At 39.9% G+C, this 16,929-nt stretch overlaps 1 protein-coding gene across 1 annotated transcript; it reads left to right on the forward strand.

The window, feature by feature from the left end:
- The first annotated feature begins 15,731 nt into the window (after nt 1–15,731).
- On the forward strand, nt 15,732–16,730 carry LOC109164462. Its single transcript, XM_019312993.1, has one exon. It carries the CDS (start codon nt 15,732–15,734, stop codon nt 16,728–16,730), a length of 999 nt encoding a protein of 332 aa, XP_019168538.1.
- The last annotated feature ends 199 nt before the right edge of the window (nt 16,731–16,929 follow it).

The following is a 16,929-nucleotide window of genomic DNA, read 5'->3' on the forward strand; positions in this document are numbered from 1 at the left end:
CCTTCAGCTAAAGGTGCTTGGGAGGCTCTTGAGTCAACATACGAAGGAACTACCTCTGTAAAACAGTCGAAGCTGCAACTGGTTCAGTCAGAATTCGAAGAACTGCGCATGAACGAGGATGAAACAGTCATCGACTTTCATACTCGCATACAAGAACTGGCAAATCGCGCAATGGTCCTTGGTGAACCATTCTCGCAAGAAAAACTCGTCAAAAAGATACTGAGATCTTTACCGCCCAGGTTCCGAATGAAAGTCACAGCCATCCAAGAGCATGATGGCTGGGAGAAAAAATCTGTTACTCAGCTAATGGGAAATCTTAAAACATATGAAATGGAGATTTTAACTGATCATACGAAAAAACAAAAAAATATTGCTTTTACCGCTGAAGAAAATAATGTAGTATCCGATACAGATGAAACTAGTGATGATACAGTTGCGTTCTTAACTAAACAGTTTTCCAAAATTTTGAAAAAGGTATCCAAAAACACACACAACAGAAATTCACAAAATGGAGCAACGTCATTCAAGACTGCACCTAGGACAGGGACGCCAAACGCCAAACAGTCTGTCTCACGTCCAGGACAGTCCAAAGAAAGGTCCAACAACAAAGGCATCAAGTGTTATGAATGCGAGGGATTTGGACATGTACAAGCTGAGTGCGCCACCTATCTTCGACGTAAAAAGTCTATGTCAGCCATTACCTGGAGCGATGACGAACCCGACGTTGAACCAACTGGGTCAGATGTCGAGGAAATTTCGGGTAATTTTGTTGCATTTACGGCACGATTTACTGACAGTTCAGAACCTGTTGAAGACTCAGAAGGTGGTGACTATGTCTCTGCAGAAGATGTGGAACAAAATGCTTTATCTTTTGAAGCTGAATTTAATAAGTTGTATCCCAAATGGGAAGCTTTAAGGAAAATGAACTGCAAGCTAGCTAGTGAAATAGAGATTGTAACAAATGCAAATAAAGTATATCAAAATCAAGTAGCTGATAGGAATGTTTTGCTTAAAGAAGCAGCAGATCGAGAGGAAAGACTTCAAAACGAAGTACAAACCAGAAATGTACTTCTTAAGGAAGCAGCTGACCGAGAAGTAAAACTCCAACAAGAAGTTCAGAATTTGAAACAGGAGCTCAGCACCTACAAACGACAAATCCAAATGATGGATACCACTTCAACACTCGATAAGATTCTTGATTCCGGCAGGAAAACTTCTGCAAAATTTGGTTTGGGCTTCACTGGAATTAACTCGAAAGATAAGACTGTATTTGTCAAAGCATCCGGACCTGATCCAGACGACATCCCTGAATCCAGCACTATGAAACGCCCCTATGGTAAAGTAAGCGCAAATAAGATGCATTATAAACTATATAATCCTGTTTGTCACTATTGCAGGTTACGCGGTCATACCAGACCCGAATGCTACTACTTCTACAAGGATCAAAGAACTGAGAAGTTCAGGCAAAAGAACATCCGGCCTTTTACAAAACAAATTTGGGTTAGGAAAATTGACATCGTATCTCAATCAATTCCAATAACATCTCAAGGATGACAAAATACAAAATAATTGGCAAACATGCTGATTAAGGATTCCAAATAAGAGTAACAGGTAAGTCAATTTACCTTTTATTTTATCTTATAACATTTGCTAATGTTTCAGGAACAGGTTTATTATATCTTAATTTATACAAAGGCTTTTTTTTTTTTTTTTTTTTTTTTTTGAATGCTACTAGCTCTATTACATTGTAGTACCTGTTCATATACTCTCTCAACCTATTGAAACATAAAGAACTAATAACACCTCCACTGAGGCTCGAACTCACAACCTTTCAAGTGGAAGTCCAACCCAGATACCATTGGACCACATAGTCCTGGTATACAAAGTCTTTTTTAATCCTTCAAGAATTCAATTTCTAATCTTTTAAAATATTTCTTTACCTACCAAAATTCTTGTTCCAATCTTTTTTTTACATATTTCCCTATGATAAAAAAAAAAAAAAAGGGAATTTTTTTCCCCAAAAATGCATCGCGACCCAGCCATGCCTCATCGCCTGAAGTTGCAATCAACGTGTCCAGCCGGTCATCAACGCCAATGCCTGTAGTCACCATCTGTCACCACCATCACCGGAGATGCCGCAGACTATGAAGCCACCGACTATTATTGTTGCACCGCCGCTCCTGCCCGACACTGCCCAGGTCACTCTCTTAATTTTATTAAAATTATAAAATAAAATAAAATAAAAATCTAGGGGTTCTCTGCCTATTTTTTAATCTTTAATACTGCATTTGTTTTCCTTCATCTATATCCAAATTTTTTAAGTGTTTTCTTCTCTAATCCGTCGTTATTTTGGATACCTCACACAATGTCCTTATTTCAAATTTGTCTGGCTCAGTACCTCCTGCACTTTATTTGAACATATGTGTACTGCTTTTTCCATGAGGAATGTGTCACTATATGTATACATACCTCTTTTTCCAGATCCACACACATCCCAAATTGTGTCAATACCTAAATATGTTCCCACTTCTGTATTTGTGTCTGCGTTCTTTGTGTCTATTTCATCTGTTCAGGTACCGATTGCCTCCTGCATGTTATTAAGAGTATCATTGACAAGTCGTCCGAGATAGCTGATACAAAACACGATGGGAAAATTGATATGGAGGATGAAGATTAACGAAAAAAAAAAAAAAGAAGAAGAAGAAAATTCTCGCTTCTTTAAATGCTTCAAAACACTCAGGATATTGGTACCTCTATCTCTTCTCTTTTAGTTGGTATTACTTCAATACCTAGTCTATGAATCTTATTTTTTTCTTATATTTTTACCTGATTTTTTTTTGCTACTCCTATATGTCATTTATGTTTTAAGTATCTGCTCCTTAAAATGTGCCTAAGATGACCTTTTCTTGATATTATTGTGTGAATGAGTTATCCTTTTCTGTGTGTTCACTAAATGTCCTATCTACGTTGTTTTGGCTGCCTTTGATCCTTTGATTATGCCTTTTTGTTGGTGTTTCTTGTGCTAAAAATTGGATATCTATAAGGTTGCTTGAATGGTAAATTTGCTGCAAGTAGATATTCGTAGCTATGTGTTTACGTGAATGTACCTATTGATTTACCTGCTTCTCCATAAAAGTGTTATCTGTAATCTTGCTCTGTGTTATGTGTTATGTGTTTAGTCCGGTCATGACCGTATTTGTGTTTATTTACGTGTTTCCTGCGCTATCTGTGCTTCAATTGTTTATTTGTGTGTTTTTCGTGATATCTGGTCTGAATCTGTGCCTAAATTTGGTTCATATGTCTGTGTGTCTGAATTTGATTTATTTTGAATCTTTGGCTTGCTTTACATGAATGTGCTTACTGTTTTATTTGATAATTTGTTTGACTCGAATTGAGAATTGAAAATTCCTGAATTTCTTTTAAATATGTTTTGCTAAGTTGTTTGCAAGTTGCGTGTGCATGGCTCTAGGGCTCTCGTTTTTTTTAAATCTTCTGCAGGTTCAAACAAAACAAATAACTTATTATGGAGTCCCAATTACAGCTTCAAGCTAATGTGAAATTCTTGGCAAAGGAAACAATCACGATGTACATTTTGAGGGGGAGTTCTTCTTAATCTCGTATGAACAAATTCAATTTGTGTATTTATTGGGTATTTTCGGTTATATTGGATTTCTTGGGTATATATGGATTTTCTTACTAGACTCTATCAGTTTTGGATTATCTCGTTGGGTTATCGTTTTATTTGGCTTATCATAATCTCTGGGGTCTCATTTTATAATCATCACCTTATTTGGATTCTTCTTGGATTATCTACTTGATGAGATTATTTCTGAAGAATATTTTGGATGGGATTGCTTATAAGGCTTTATTTGCGGTACAATTTCTGAGAGTATTGGATTCTTCTTGGATTGTCTTCTTGGTGTATGATATCTGTTACTGATGATGCTGATAACGGCTCAGTTTCGGGCACCCCGTCTGCACGGTAAATCTAATCCACTATTATGATGTTCACCTTCCTTTGTCATTTATTTGGCAAAAAGGGGGAGTTTTGGAGTAAGGGGGAGTATTAGAGTATTACGGAGTATTATGGTATTACGGAGTTTTGGATTATTATGGTATCTTTTGGACGTATTGGATCAGTATGGAATTTTTGGTAAGGACTATGATGAAATATTTGGTAGTTTGGCAGTGGTTACATTTGTTTGGTTGTTTTTTGGATTTCATTATGGAAATAATAGAATTATATGTGTTAGGGGGAGCAGTAGTTTTGTTTGGTGCATCTAAACAAGTTGAATGGATGTTTCGGGTTATGCTACTCTCACATGAACAAGTTATTATATGATGTGGTATGCTAGGAATTCAATGCTTCTGTGTGTGATCCAAGACTTGAAGAATTCCAATCAGGTACTTTATTCACAAATGGTCCAAAAAGAACTTAAGTTGTTATTTTTGGTTTTATATCTTTGTGTCTTGTTCAGTACCTATACTAAGGGCTCTTAATAAAAATTAAATTGATTATACTTTCAAATTTTGCCCAAAGTATTTGATACTTGAGTTTTACCAAATAAAATGCCAAAGGGGGAGATTGTAAGTGTAAAATAATTTACACATTAAGTTATTGGCTATTTTATTTAGTAAATAGTTTTATTGTTTTTAGTTAATTAGAGTTGTTAAAGTTAATTATATTTTTGGACCATGTGATATAAATATGTGGATGTTGTGCCTTGGAGTATGAAGTCAGCGTATGAAGATGTCAAAGAAATAAAAAGTGTGGCAGTGGTTTATTCTAACAAGGAAAGGCAGTGGTTTATTCTAACAAGAATAAGTGGTGGTGATTCATTCGAACAAGTGGTGGCTAAAGAAAAAGCTATTGCTAAGGATCCTAACTAATGGTTCAAGAAGTGCTATAAATTAACACGGTTCGAAGGAAGCATTTGCCAATTTGAGAATTATACATTGCGAGAGCTCTCCTGATTTTACAAAGCAATTTCTATTTTAATTGTAATTTCTGATTTAATTCGTAAGAATATTTATATTGCACTGCATGATCAGTACGTGGTACTGCTGAAGCAACTTGTGAAGATTGTTCGGGTATTCGTGTGTCAGTCCTGGATAGGTGTTAGAAAGAGTGGTAGTGGTAAAGGCTGGAGGCCATCTTCATTTACCTCTTGTAATACTCCTTTTGGTGAACATCTATAGTGGATTGGGCAGACGTGGGTTGCCCCGCAGACGTAGGAGAAGGAGCTCCGAACTGCGTAACAATTTCCTTGTGTTTTTAATTTACTTTATGCTTTCTGCAGTTATTATTTATTCTTGCATAAACGAGTTTAATTAATTAACTAAATTGGTGCATAACTTAATTAACATATAAAAACACATAGCGTTTATATTTCAAGTGTCACGGTACAATTTTAAGATACATGATTTGAGATAATATATATAATAATGGCCATAATAATTTAAATTTGTGTAGTTGTATTACTAATTTACTGCCCTCCTAAATTAATTTTGTTCAGCTCCACCATTTTTACTTTTTGAATTACAATAATTGAAACAGCAAGCGCTATTTGGGGCTATGCATAAGATAAATTAAACCACATAGGAGAGCTAAATCGAACCAACACGAATGGAAATTATGGAATTTCTAACCACCTGTTAAATTAAGTCGAAAGCCTTGTTCCGATCACTTTTGGTATCCGGAAAAACCTTTGTTGCTATTTCCGACCACTTTTTGCTTTCAACTTGATTTAAGATCACTTTCAGGTAGTCGGAAATTCCATAATTTCCAGCAGTGCAATACGCAAAAATTGAACTCGTGACGTTTTGATACGAAAGTCATACTTTACTCATTCAGTCACCTCTTTCGGGACAGATCCACCTTTTTGATAATCAATGAAAATGTACGTCTTGTCTTTATGTTCAAAGTTGAAATAATATGATGTAATTTCGTGGATTTCCAACGCATTGTAATCACTTGTACATGCATTTTAAAATTCCAGCCATCCCTACAAACTACACAAATCAGCTTCGAGCTAGCTTCTTGCTGTTGACGTTGAACCAGAGTCTTGCAGTACATGGAATACTATCAAAATCCAAAACCTAACTCTGTCTACAAGTCTTTCACGATAGTTGCCCTCAATTTCTCTGTGCCTTCCTCACCTCATAAATACATATTATCCCTTTGTTTCATATATAATTTATATTAAATTATTTGTCAAAAACTAAGGTATAGTATTGTCTGAATAGAAATGACATAGGCGGAATATCTTTTGTGTATTATTCCAAGGGTTGCGTACATGTGATATATGTAAAGGTATAATATATATCCACCAAAAGTGTCAAGATTAAGTACTTATTGTTACGTGAAAAGCTGCACTATCTAGTAATGAAGATGTAACTTTTCTTATACTTAATTGCATAGGAGCATCTTATTATTTGACCTTGGCCACTAAGACTCTGTCCAATATAGTTACATACATGCGATACATTAGTACTAGTAATAATATGGCATAAACACCATCAAATATTACATATGCTCAAATACAAATTCTTTGTCCTAATAGTGTCTCATACAAATTTGTATGTGTTGTGAAGAATGGATATGTGGGTACTTGTTCGTAGAAAAAATTCATTGAATAACGGTGACTAACAAACAATAATGAATTTCATTGGGATTATCTTTGAGCCACGAATTCATTGTTAATGATAACTGCACAACTAGTCTTTTCACTTGAAACAACATATTTGTCTGGTATAATGTACATTCAGTACACAAATAATGTATATTTAGTATATTAAAAATATACTTTTTGTTATGATCCACACAATAATTTGCCAATAATAAATATAAAGGCCAAAATATAATATCCCTACACAATAATAATGATAATAGAAGTAATAGTGATTTTTAAATTAAAATATTATTATTTATAAAATAAAATATCATAAATTTAAAAATTATATATTTTATTATAATAATATAATAAAAATTATTATACATATTTTGGACTAAGGTAATTAAGAATATTCTATAAGGGCAAAATAGTCATATCATGTAATACTTTGTTCCTAAGTTCCATTGAAAACAAAATATCAACCCCTCCCCTTTGAAAACTTTTTCCTCATACTTAAAAGAAAACATTTTCTTGTGGAAATTTTTTTCCATGAACCAAACCGAAGAAAATTACATTTTCCTCAAATTCAAGGAAAACTCTTTTTCGGCGGGCTTAGAGTTCCACAGCAGTCAATCGCTTAATCAGCATGGCTGTTCTAGAATTTGCGTTCTAACTTGCAGATACTGGCAAAGGTAATAATGGCGGTGTAGTAGGAGGACGAGAGGCTAGTGAGTTGCTAGGTTCGATGCTGGTATATTTCCAAGGAACTGTTTTGGGTTTAAGAGTCTTTTATGACATTATTTGTCCTCAACCAATTTGGCCATTGTGATGGCATCACCAAGAGTAATGGGTTTGTATATGGATAACTCACCTTGAATTGTGGGCTTTAGGCCAGATATAAATTAAAGCAATCTAATAAAGATTCGGGAGGTAGGTTGGTAACCCGGTTGCTAATGGTTCAAACTCTGATTGGTAAGCTGCAATCGTAGTTTTCTCGGTGAGCTTGAATAGTGTCGCATGGTGGTTCACATACGAGGAAGGGTTGAATTGTTGTTCAAGAGCTGTAGTAAACGCCCTCCAAGAGAACAATTGTTGATTTCGGTGCATCCACTGGAACCACGAGAGAGCTTGCATAGTCATGCAAAAACTTGCAATGTCTAACATTTGTTCCTCTACAACTTTCCATAGGCTAAAGTATTTGTCAGCTTGAAATATCCAGTATAACGGATTGGTTCCGTCAATGGTGGACATGTCGCAACAGGGAAGCCGTGGTGGCGCTATGCTCGCATTCTAGTTTACCGTGAATGTGTTAGCACGCTAGGTTGAAGTTGAAGCGGTGGGCGAACCTGGGGTATGAGTGATCCGTACTGCTAAGTATTCTACAACAGTATTTAGAGCCTTAGTGAGCACTCGGTTTTGGCCATCATGGCTTGCTGGAACTCCTCTGCAGCTTATTGTTGGGACTCACGGAGCTGTTCAATTTTTTCTTCTAGAGCACAGTGACGGGTCTGTACTTCGTCGTTGGTCATGTTGTCTCTCAATGAAAGCACCAGAAATGTTAGGAACTCATTTTGGTTGATTCTGTATTGCTGTTGTTTTCCACTTTCGATGGTGGAGACCTCCAAAAAAGAAAGCTATTGAGGGAGAAGATAGCACCAGAAGAAGATATGAGAATTCTTAAATCCAAGATGATGTCCCATCATTTTATTTCTATGCTATATATATAAGATGATGTTCTAACAATTTCCTACCAAACTGCCTACATAGTTTCTGGCTTTATTTAATAACCAAAATGATTAAAATAAAGACAAAGTCCAAAAGCTAGATAATTTAGGAACATACATAGTCATGAAGTTTTAGAAGTGGTTGTGTGATCCGTGTATTGTGTAAATGGTCTGCCTTCTTTGTAACATTACCCTCCCCATTAGAAATAGCCTTGTCCTCAAGGCTAATGTGTGGAAAAGTATCGTGGAACAAACCCCAGTATTGCCAGGTAGCTTCAGAGGGCGATGACCGGTCCCATTGCACCAAAACTTGTTGTAGCTTTTTCTTATTCTCCGTCACTGTCCTCTGATTAAGTATACATAGAGGAGTTGGAAAGTGAGCTGCCGAGGCTGGAGGATGCACTTGCGTGACCGCACGCGGATTTGGACAAAGATTTAAAAGTGAGATGTGGAACACTGGGTGGATGCATGCAATGTCAGGTAATGCCAACTTATAGCCTAGATTGCCCACCCTTGCTAGAACTCGATATGGACCAAAAAAACGTTTTGCCAACTTGAGGTTATGACGTCGAGCGATAGAACCTCTGCGATATGGCTGCAATTTAACATACACCCAATCATCAATTGCAACCTCTTTATCACGACGGTGTCGATTTACTTGAACCCGAATTCATTCTTATGCTCGTTGAAGGTTGAGTTTGAGCGTAGCCAATACAGTTTCTCGGTCCAACAAGGCTATGTCCAACGAGTCAATCGGTGTGTTGTCACTTGAATGCCCGATAAGTGGTGGTGGAGGCCTTCTATAGACAACCGGAAAAGGGGAGAAACCTATAGAACTACGTATACTGGTGTTATACTAATACTCTGCCCAAGACAAAGTTTGCACCCATCTAGTCGGATAGTCGTTGACAAAAGCTCTCAAGTACATTGCGAGACACCGATTGAGCACTTCCATTTGTCCATCTGTTTGAGGATGGTAAGTCGTGCTGAGCTTCAGTTTCGTACCTTGCAGGAGAAAAATCTCCTTCCAAAATGTGCTGATGAAAAAAGGATCTCAGTCAAAGATGATAAAACGAGGGAAACAATAGAATCAGACATATTCACGAACAAAATATTCTGCTAATTTGGGAGCCGCCAGGCCCTATGGTAAAGCACAGAAATGGCCGTATTTAGACAAATGGTCGATCATAACCCAGATTATGTCTTACCATTCGATGACAGTACTGATGTGATGAAATCCATATAGATGTCTTCCCAAACTTGGGAAGGGATCGGCAGAGGCTGTAACAACCTATTCGGGCAGAAGTTCTCTTGTTTAATTTGTTGGCAAATGGAGCAATCCGTCGTTGAGTATCTAGATGTATCTTAGGCCAGTAGAAATCAACTGCTAGGCGGGTGTAAGTTTTTTGTTCACCAGAATGGTCTTTAATCAATGATCCATGGAGCAAATCTAGCAACACGTGTTGCAACTCCTTCATAGCTGGAACATACACCTTGCCAGCGTATTAAAGGATACCGTTTTTCATAGAAAACTTGGAATCAACGTCATCGTCTGTCTCCAGTTTCTTGATAATTTCCAGCACAGTTGTGTGTGTAGTCAAAGCGTCTTTAATTTCTGAGAGTAACGTGGTCGTGGTGACAATGATGGTTATCAGCCCTGCAGTTGCTTCCAACGTTCATCATGATAAGGCATCCGGACCGCGATTGTTTACCTCGGCAATGTATTCAATGCTAAAATCAAAACCCAATAACTTAGTTAACCAACGATGTTGTTCCAGAGTTTGAATAGTTTGGGAGAACAATTGGTTCAAACTTTGGTGATCAGTGAAAATTGTAAATGACCTTCCAATAAATAGGCCCTCCACCGTTTCACGGCTGTCGTGATCACAAACATCTCGCGACTATAAGCCGAAGCTCCCTGATAACGAGGTGGTAGCTTCTTGCTATAATAGGCTATGGGTTGTCCCTCCTGGGATAGAATGACGCCAACTGCGTTTCCTGAAGCGTTAGTTTCCACCGTAAATGGCCGGCCAAAATTTGGTAGACGGAGCACCGGAACATTAGTCATAGCTTCTTTCAATTTCCGGAAGGACTGATCCGCAGCAGATCCCCATGTGAAACCCCCTTTTTAAAGCAATTTCGTTAACGGCCCTGTAATAGAAGCATATCCACGAACAAATCGTCTATAATAACTGGTAAGTCCGAGGAACCCTCGTACCTCAGTTATTGACTTCGATTTGGGCCAATTATCCACCGCCTGAATCTTGGATGGTCCACATGAACGCTACTTGCAAACATGAAATAGCCAAGGTATTCCAGCTTATGTTGACCAAATTCGCATTTGGAAAGTTTTGCATCAAGTTGGTGCTGGCGAAGGATTTCCAAGACAGCCCGAAAGTGCTGAATGTGCTCAGACATGGAGTGGCTGTAGACTAGGATGTCATTGATCAACAGCAGGACAAATTTTCGCAGGTACGATTTGAAAACCGAATTCATGGGGGCTTGAAATGTTGTCGGCGCATCAGACAACTCGAAAGGCATCACAAGGAATTCATAGTGGCTTTAATGGGTTCTAAAAGCGGTCTTGGGAATGTTTGGTAGATGAACCCATATTTGAAAATATCCACTAGTTTCGAGAATACTACAGCCTAGTGGTCCCAAAAGGATAGTGTAAAATTTTAGACAATAGAGTGGGGAATGGGGTGAATAGACTTTTACACCAAATTAGAAGTTTGCTAAGCAATATAAAAACAAAACACTTAATAAATTGTAACTGTCTTGTGCACAGCAGAATTAAAAATAGTGCAATGATTGTGTAGTGTAATTTACGTCAAACCATTTTGTTTTAAATATTTAGTTAATGAGTTAATTTCATTTTTGGTCCTAGATTTAGTGGTGACAGTCCACTTTTAGTCCCTTTTTTTTTTTTTTTCAAAACATTCACTTTTAATCATAGTTTTATTGTGACATGAACATTTTCGGTCCTCTATCAACAAAATAGTTTAAATTTTGTCAAATACAATAACATTTCAGTCTTCAATTTTGATTTTTTTTTTCAAAAAATAAACATAAAAATATAGCAGGTCAACCTACTTTGTATTAAAAAAAATCGAAATGTCCTTGTATTTAACAACATTTCTGAGACTCCATGTAACCTAGAGTCATGGTTAAAATTTCTCTCTCTAGAATTCTCTATAGGGTTTTTGGGGTTATTCCTAGGGTTTTCTAGGGTTTCGGGGCTTTCCGGTTGTTTTGGTTCTCGGCGACACAAAGTAACGACGCACGAAGGTTTCTGACAGTGGGGTCTGATGTCGGACATGCATGCGCAAGGCGTTGATGATGGACATGTTTTGCAACACGACAACGAGGATGAGACAGTTGCTCATCTAACGCAACGATGGGCTGATTTGGCGCTGAAGGAGGAGGAGAGCGCTAGCTTCGAGCCGGTCGGTGACGGTGTCTGGGTAGTGGCGGAGGAAGAAGAGAAACCGTGGGTTTGTGTGGGCCGTTTCTTGACGTCCAAGGTGATAAAGTTTGAGTATATGAAGCAGGTCATGGCTTCGGTATGGCAGCCGGTATGGGGGATGCAAGCTACGGAGATCCGGCCGGGGGTGTTTATGTTTATCTTCTATGATGAGACTGACATGCAGAGGGTACTGGATGAGGGGCCGTGGTCATTTGATAATAACACTCTGGTTTGCCGCCAGGTTGTGCCAGGGGAAATGCCAGGGGAGGTTGAGTTAAACTCTGTGGATATGTGGGTGCAGATGTATGATCTTCCGTTGGGCTACACATTGGATGTGGTGCTTAAGCAGGCAGCCAATTTTATTGGTCGTTTTGTTAAGGTGGATGATCATTTTGCAGGGGCACCATGGAAAACGTTTCACCGAGTTTGGGTCTCAATTCCGGTAGACAAGCCTCTGAAGAGACAGATGAGACTGATCAAAAGGGATAAGACATGTTGTTGGGTTAATTTTAGGTATGAGCGACTTCATACCTTCTGCTTCTATTGTGGTATGTTGGGCCATTCATATAAGTTTTGTAAGCTGGCAAGACGGTCGGGTTTGACCCCGGACCAGTATCCGTACACGGCATAGTTGAAGGCAGGGGGGGGGGGGGAGGGGGGAACCGTGGCCCGCGGCAGATTGGCGAACCATGGCTAATTCCATTGGAGGGGAGGGAGAAGGTGGTAGGGGGTGCGAAGGGGACTGTGATGGGGATGGGTTCGGGCGGTGAAGGGGCGGGAAGGCCGAGTGGTGAGCGGGAGAGTGAGGGGGAGGGGGTGACGGCAGTTTCAAAGAGAAGGAGGGGGGTGGATGGTGATGTGATAATGTCTGAAGTGTCAAAAAACGGGTTTACGGCGGGTCCTGTCGATCAGGCCCGCCCGTCATCATGAGTACGATAAGCTGGAACTGCCGTGGATTGGGCAATACACGGACAGTTCGTGAAATAGTGGACCTTGTGTCTCGAAAGAGGCCCGAGTTTGTCTACTTGATGGAAACGAAGGTAGGACGAACACATGCAGAAATGTTAGGAATAAAGATTGGTTTTGAAGGCTTGTTCTATGTGGACAGTGTAGGTGTGGCAGGTGGCTTGGCACTGCCGTGGAGGAGAAATAATACTGCTAGGTTATTGAGCTACTCGAAGAATCATGTGGACATTGAGGTAGCAATAAAGGGAGAGGAATGGCGTATGACGTGTTTTTATGGGTTTCTCCAGAGACATAGACGAGGGGAGGCCTGGCAACTGTTGTGTGGTTTGAAGGATAAGTCGGCGCTGCCATGGGTGGTAGTGGGGGATTTTAATGATCTCTTACACCAGCAGGAGAAAAGGGGGGGAAATCCACACCCTGATCGTCTCTTGCGAGGTTTTGAGGAGACTTTAGATAATTGTGGCCTGATCCAGTTGCCGATGAGAGGGCACCAATTTACATGGGAGAAAGGGAAAGGAACGGATAGATGGATAGAGGAAAGATTAGATAAGGTATTGGTAACAATGCCTTGGACTGACATGCACGGGGAGGCTTGGGTTGAGAACATCCAGACTCGCAGCTCGGATCACTCGGCTCTCTTTCTGAGTACTAATGCAATGGTACGCAGGCAAGTGGGACCGAGGGGATTCAGGTTTGAAATGGCCTGGATTCACGATGATGGTTGCAGGGAAGTGGTTGAATATGCTTGGCAGGATGGAAGGGACATGGGTTTGTTGAATTGTCAACAATATTGTGGTGGTAGGCTTATGCGGTGGGGTGGGGAACACTGGAGTAAATTTGGGGACAGCATAAAGGGGTTGAGGCGCGAGCAGGATGCATTGAGACACCGAAGGGACTCGACTTCCCTGGCTGAGTTTCGACGGCTTGAAGCCATGCTGACTCAGCTGGAGGTCCAGGAAGATGTGTTTTGGAGGCAGCGGGCCAAGCAACATTGGCTCCGTGGTACGGATGCGAACACGAAATTTTACCACAGGTATACCTCTGCTCGTAAGCGTAAAAAATATCTTTCTAGGTTAAAGAATGATGCTGGTGATTGGGTGGAGGGGGATGATATGAAGAGAGTTATTTTGGATTATTATGATGTTATTTTTGCCTCTTCTGGTTCTGTGTGTGAGGATCCCATGTTTGATGAGTTTATTCCCCGTGTAACTAATGATCAAAATAATGCTTTATTGCGTCCCTATGAGTCTGATGAGGTTAAAAGTGCATTATTTGCAATGTTCCCTGATAAGGCATCGGGGCTGGATGGTTTGAACCCGGGGTTCTATCAGCAGTTTTGGGATATAGTAGCAGGGGATGTATCTGTGTTTATCATAGACTGTTTGAATACTGGCATCTTCCCCGATGGATTGAACGATACTATTATAATTCTAATCCCCAAAAAGAATGTGCTTGAGACTGTGGCTGATATGAGGCCAATTGCTTTGAGTAATGTGTTGTATAGAATTATGGCAAAGGTAATAGCTAACAGGATGAAACCACTGATGGGGGACATTATCTCTGAATCTCAGAGTTCTTTTATTCCTGGTAGATTAATTACTGATAATATTCTTATCGCTGCGGAAGTGGGGCATTACTTGAATAGGAAGCAGTGTGGCCGGACAGGGTGGGGGGCATTAAAGTTAGACATGGCTAAGGCGTATGATAGAATGGAATGGCGATTCCTGCGGAGAATGTTGGAGGTTATGGGGTTTGATGAGAGATGGATTAATCTGATCATGCATTGTGTTACTACAGTGCAGTATAATATTATGGTTAACGCTGCTGATAGTGGCAGGTTGGTACCGTCCCGTGGTCTTAGACAGGGTGATCCGCTTTCCCCGTATTTATTCATTATTTGCGCAGAAGGTTTGTTTTTGTTATTACAGAAGGCTCAGATAACTGGCTCTATATATGGGTATAGGGTGGCGCGGGGTGCCCCCCGATTTCACATTTGTTTTTTGCAGATGACAGCCTATTGCTCTTTAAGGCAAACAATCTGGAGGCAACTGTGGTTAAGGAGTGCCTACAACGATATGAGGAGTTGTCGGTGCAAAAGGTTAACTATCATAAATCCAGTATCTGTTTTAGTAAGAACACCAGGGAGGAGGACATGGATGTAGTGGCTGCGTGTTTGCAGGTGGATCAGGCACCCAATTTTGGGAAATATTTGGGACTGCCCTCTTTTATTGGGAGGAATAAGAGAATGGTGTTCTCCTATATTGAGGATAGAATAAAACAAAGAATTGGCTCGTGGAATAAGAAGTTGTTGTCACAGGTAGGTAAGGAGATACTATTAAAGAGTGTGGCGCAGTCAATGCCGACCTTTTCAATAGGTGTTTTCTTACTACCTGACACGGTCTGTTTATCAATTCAGAGGACTATGAACAGATATTGGTGGGGAAATGGAGGAGAGAGGGGAATTCACTGGAAAGCCTGGATAAATTATGTATCCCTAAGAAGTATGGTGGTCTGGGATTTAAGGATCTCAGGAACTTTAATTTGGCAATGTTAGGGAAGCAAGCATGGCGCTTCCTTACAAAACTCACCTCCCTAGTTGCATCGATTTATAAAGCCCGATATTATCCTGCTGCCTCATTTATTGATGCTAATTAAAGTGGGAAGTAGTCCAAGTTATGCTTGGAGGAGTATTATGGCTGCTCATGATATGGTTGTTGCAGGAGTACGTAGACGGATTGGGGATGGTCAAACAACATTAATTTGGGGATATCCGTGGTTAACAGATGATCCTAGCCCTCTCATTCAGACTGATATGCCTGAGGAGTTGAGACATGCGAAAGTGGCAGGCTTAATTGATGAGTAAACTAATATGTGGGATCCCTATATATTGTCTGATTTATTCATTCCTGAGGATGTCAATCGTATACTCAGGATCCCTGTAAGCCCTGGTTATGATGACTCATGGTATTGGCTTGGGGACCCAAATGGAATTTATTCAGTGAAGAATGCCTACAGGAGTATTATGGGAATTATGAGCATATGCCAGGAGTGTTTGATAAATGGACTAGTATATGGAAAATGAAGGTGCCACCAAAGTGGAGGACTTTCCTGTGGAGAGCAATTTGTAATATCCTCCCTACCACTACTAATTTAATTATTAAAAGGGTGGATATTGATCCTATATGCCAGAAGTGTGGTGTAATGAATGAGGATGTTATGTATGCACTTATTACTTGTGATTATTCTAAATTAGTTTGGAATATTACAGGCCTACCTATCACAAATATTATTACCGATTCTTTTCCTGCCTGGCTAACAGCCGCGCTTGCAATTTTGACAGAAGAACAAAGTGGTACTATGGCGGCGGTTCTTTATCACTTGTGGCAGAGTCGCAACTCAGCCGTATGGGAGAAATCATTGCCTCGACCCGCCGGCCTGTGGAGGAGAGCGTCCGCGGCAATGGGGTCATACCGCCACGCCAATCATCACCCAGCGCTGCCGGCACCACACAGACCGGAGCATGCCCATCACGCCAGGCCAAGGTGTTTTGTCGACGCAAGCTTCCATCATGCTACGGGGGAGGCGTCCTATGGAGTGGTCCTAATCTCGCCGGATGGATCGTTCGTAGCGGCGCGAAACGGAACTCTACCAACTTGCTTCTCACCCTTTATGGCGGAGGCCATGGCTTGTAAGGAGGCTCTATCATGGCTCATCGAAAGGAATACGGTTGATGTGGATCTACTCACAGATTGTTTGCAATTACGGAATGTTTTACGCCAGGGGTCAACATCTATTATGTCATATGCTGGACTTGGAGTCGACCATTGTAGGTCGCTGATGACTTCATTTACTTATTGTTCGCTAAGTTATGTTTCTAGGCAGTTTAATTTACATGCACATGCTTGCTTCGTTAGCTTTTACTCAGGATCAGGTTATGACATGGGATTTAATCCCACCTGACATTATTGCAGCTTTGCTTCATTAATACAATCATTTATTGATTGGCTTTCAAAAAAAAAAAAAAAACAACATTTCAATGATTTTCTTGAAGGAGGACCAAAAATGGTCATGACATAATAATACTAGGACCAATGGGGATGCTGTGATAAAAAAAATGACTAAAAATGAATTGTCACCTATAAATTTAAGACAAAAAATT

Source organism: Ipomoea nil, unplaced genomic scaffold, assembly GCF_001879475.1.
Source record: "Ipomoea nil cultivar Tokyo-kokei standard unplaced genomic scaffold, Asagao_1.1 scaffold3065, whole genome shotgun sequence".
Lineage (NCBI taxonomy): Eukaryota > Viridiplantae > Streptophyta > Magnoliopsida > Solanales > Convolvulaceae > Ipomoea > Ipomoea nil.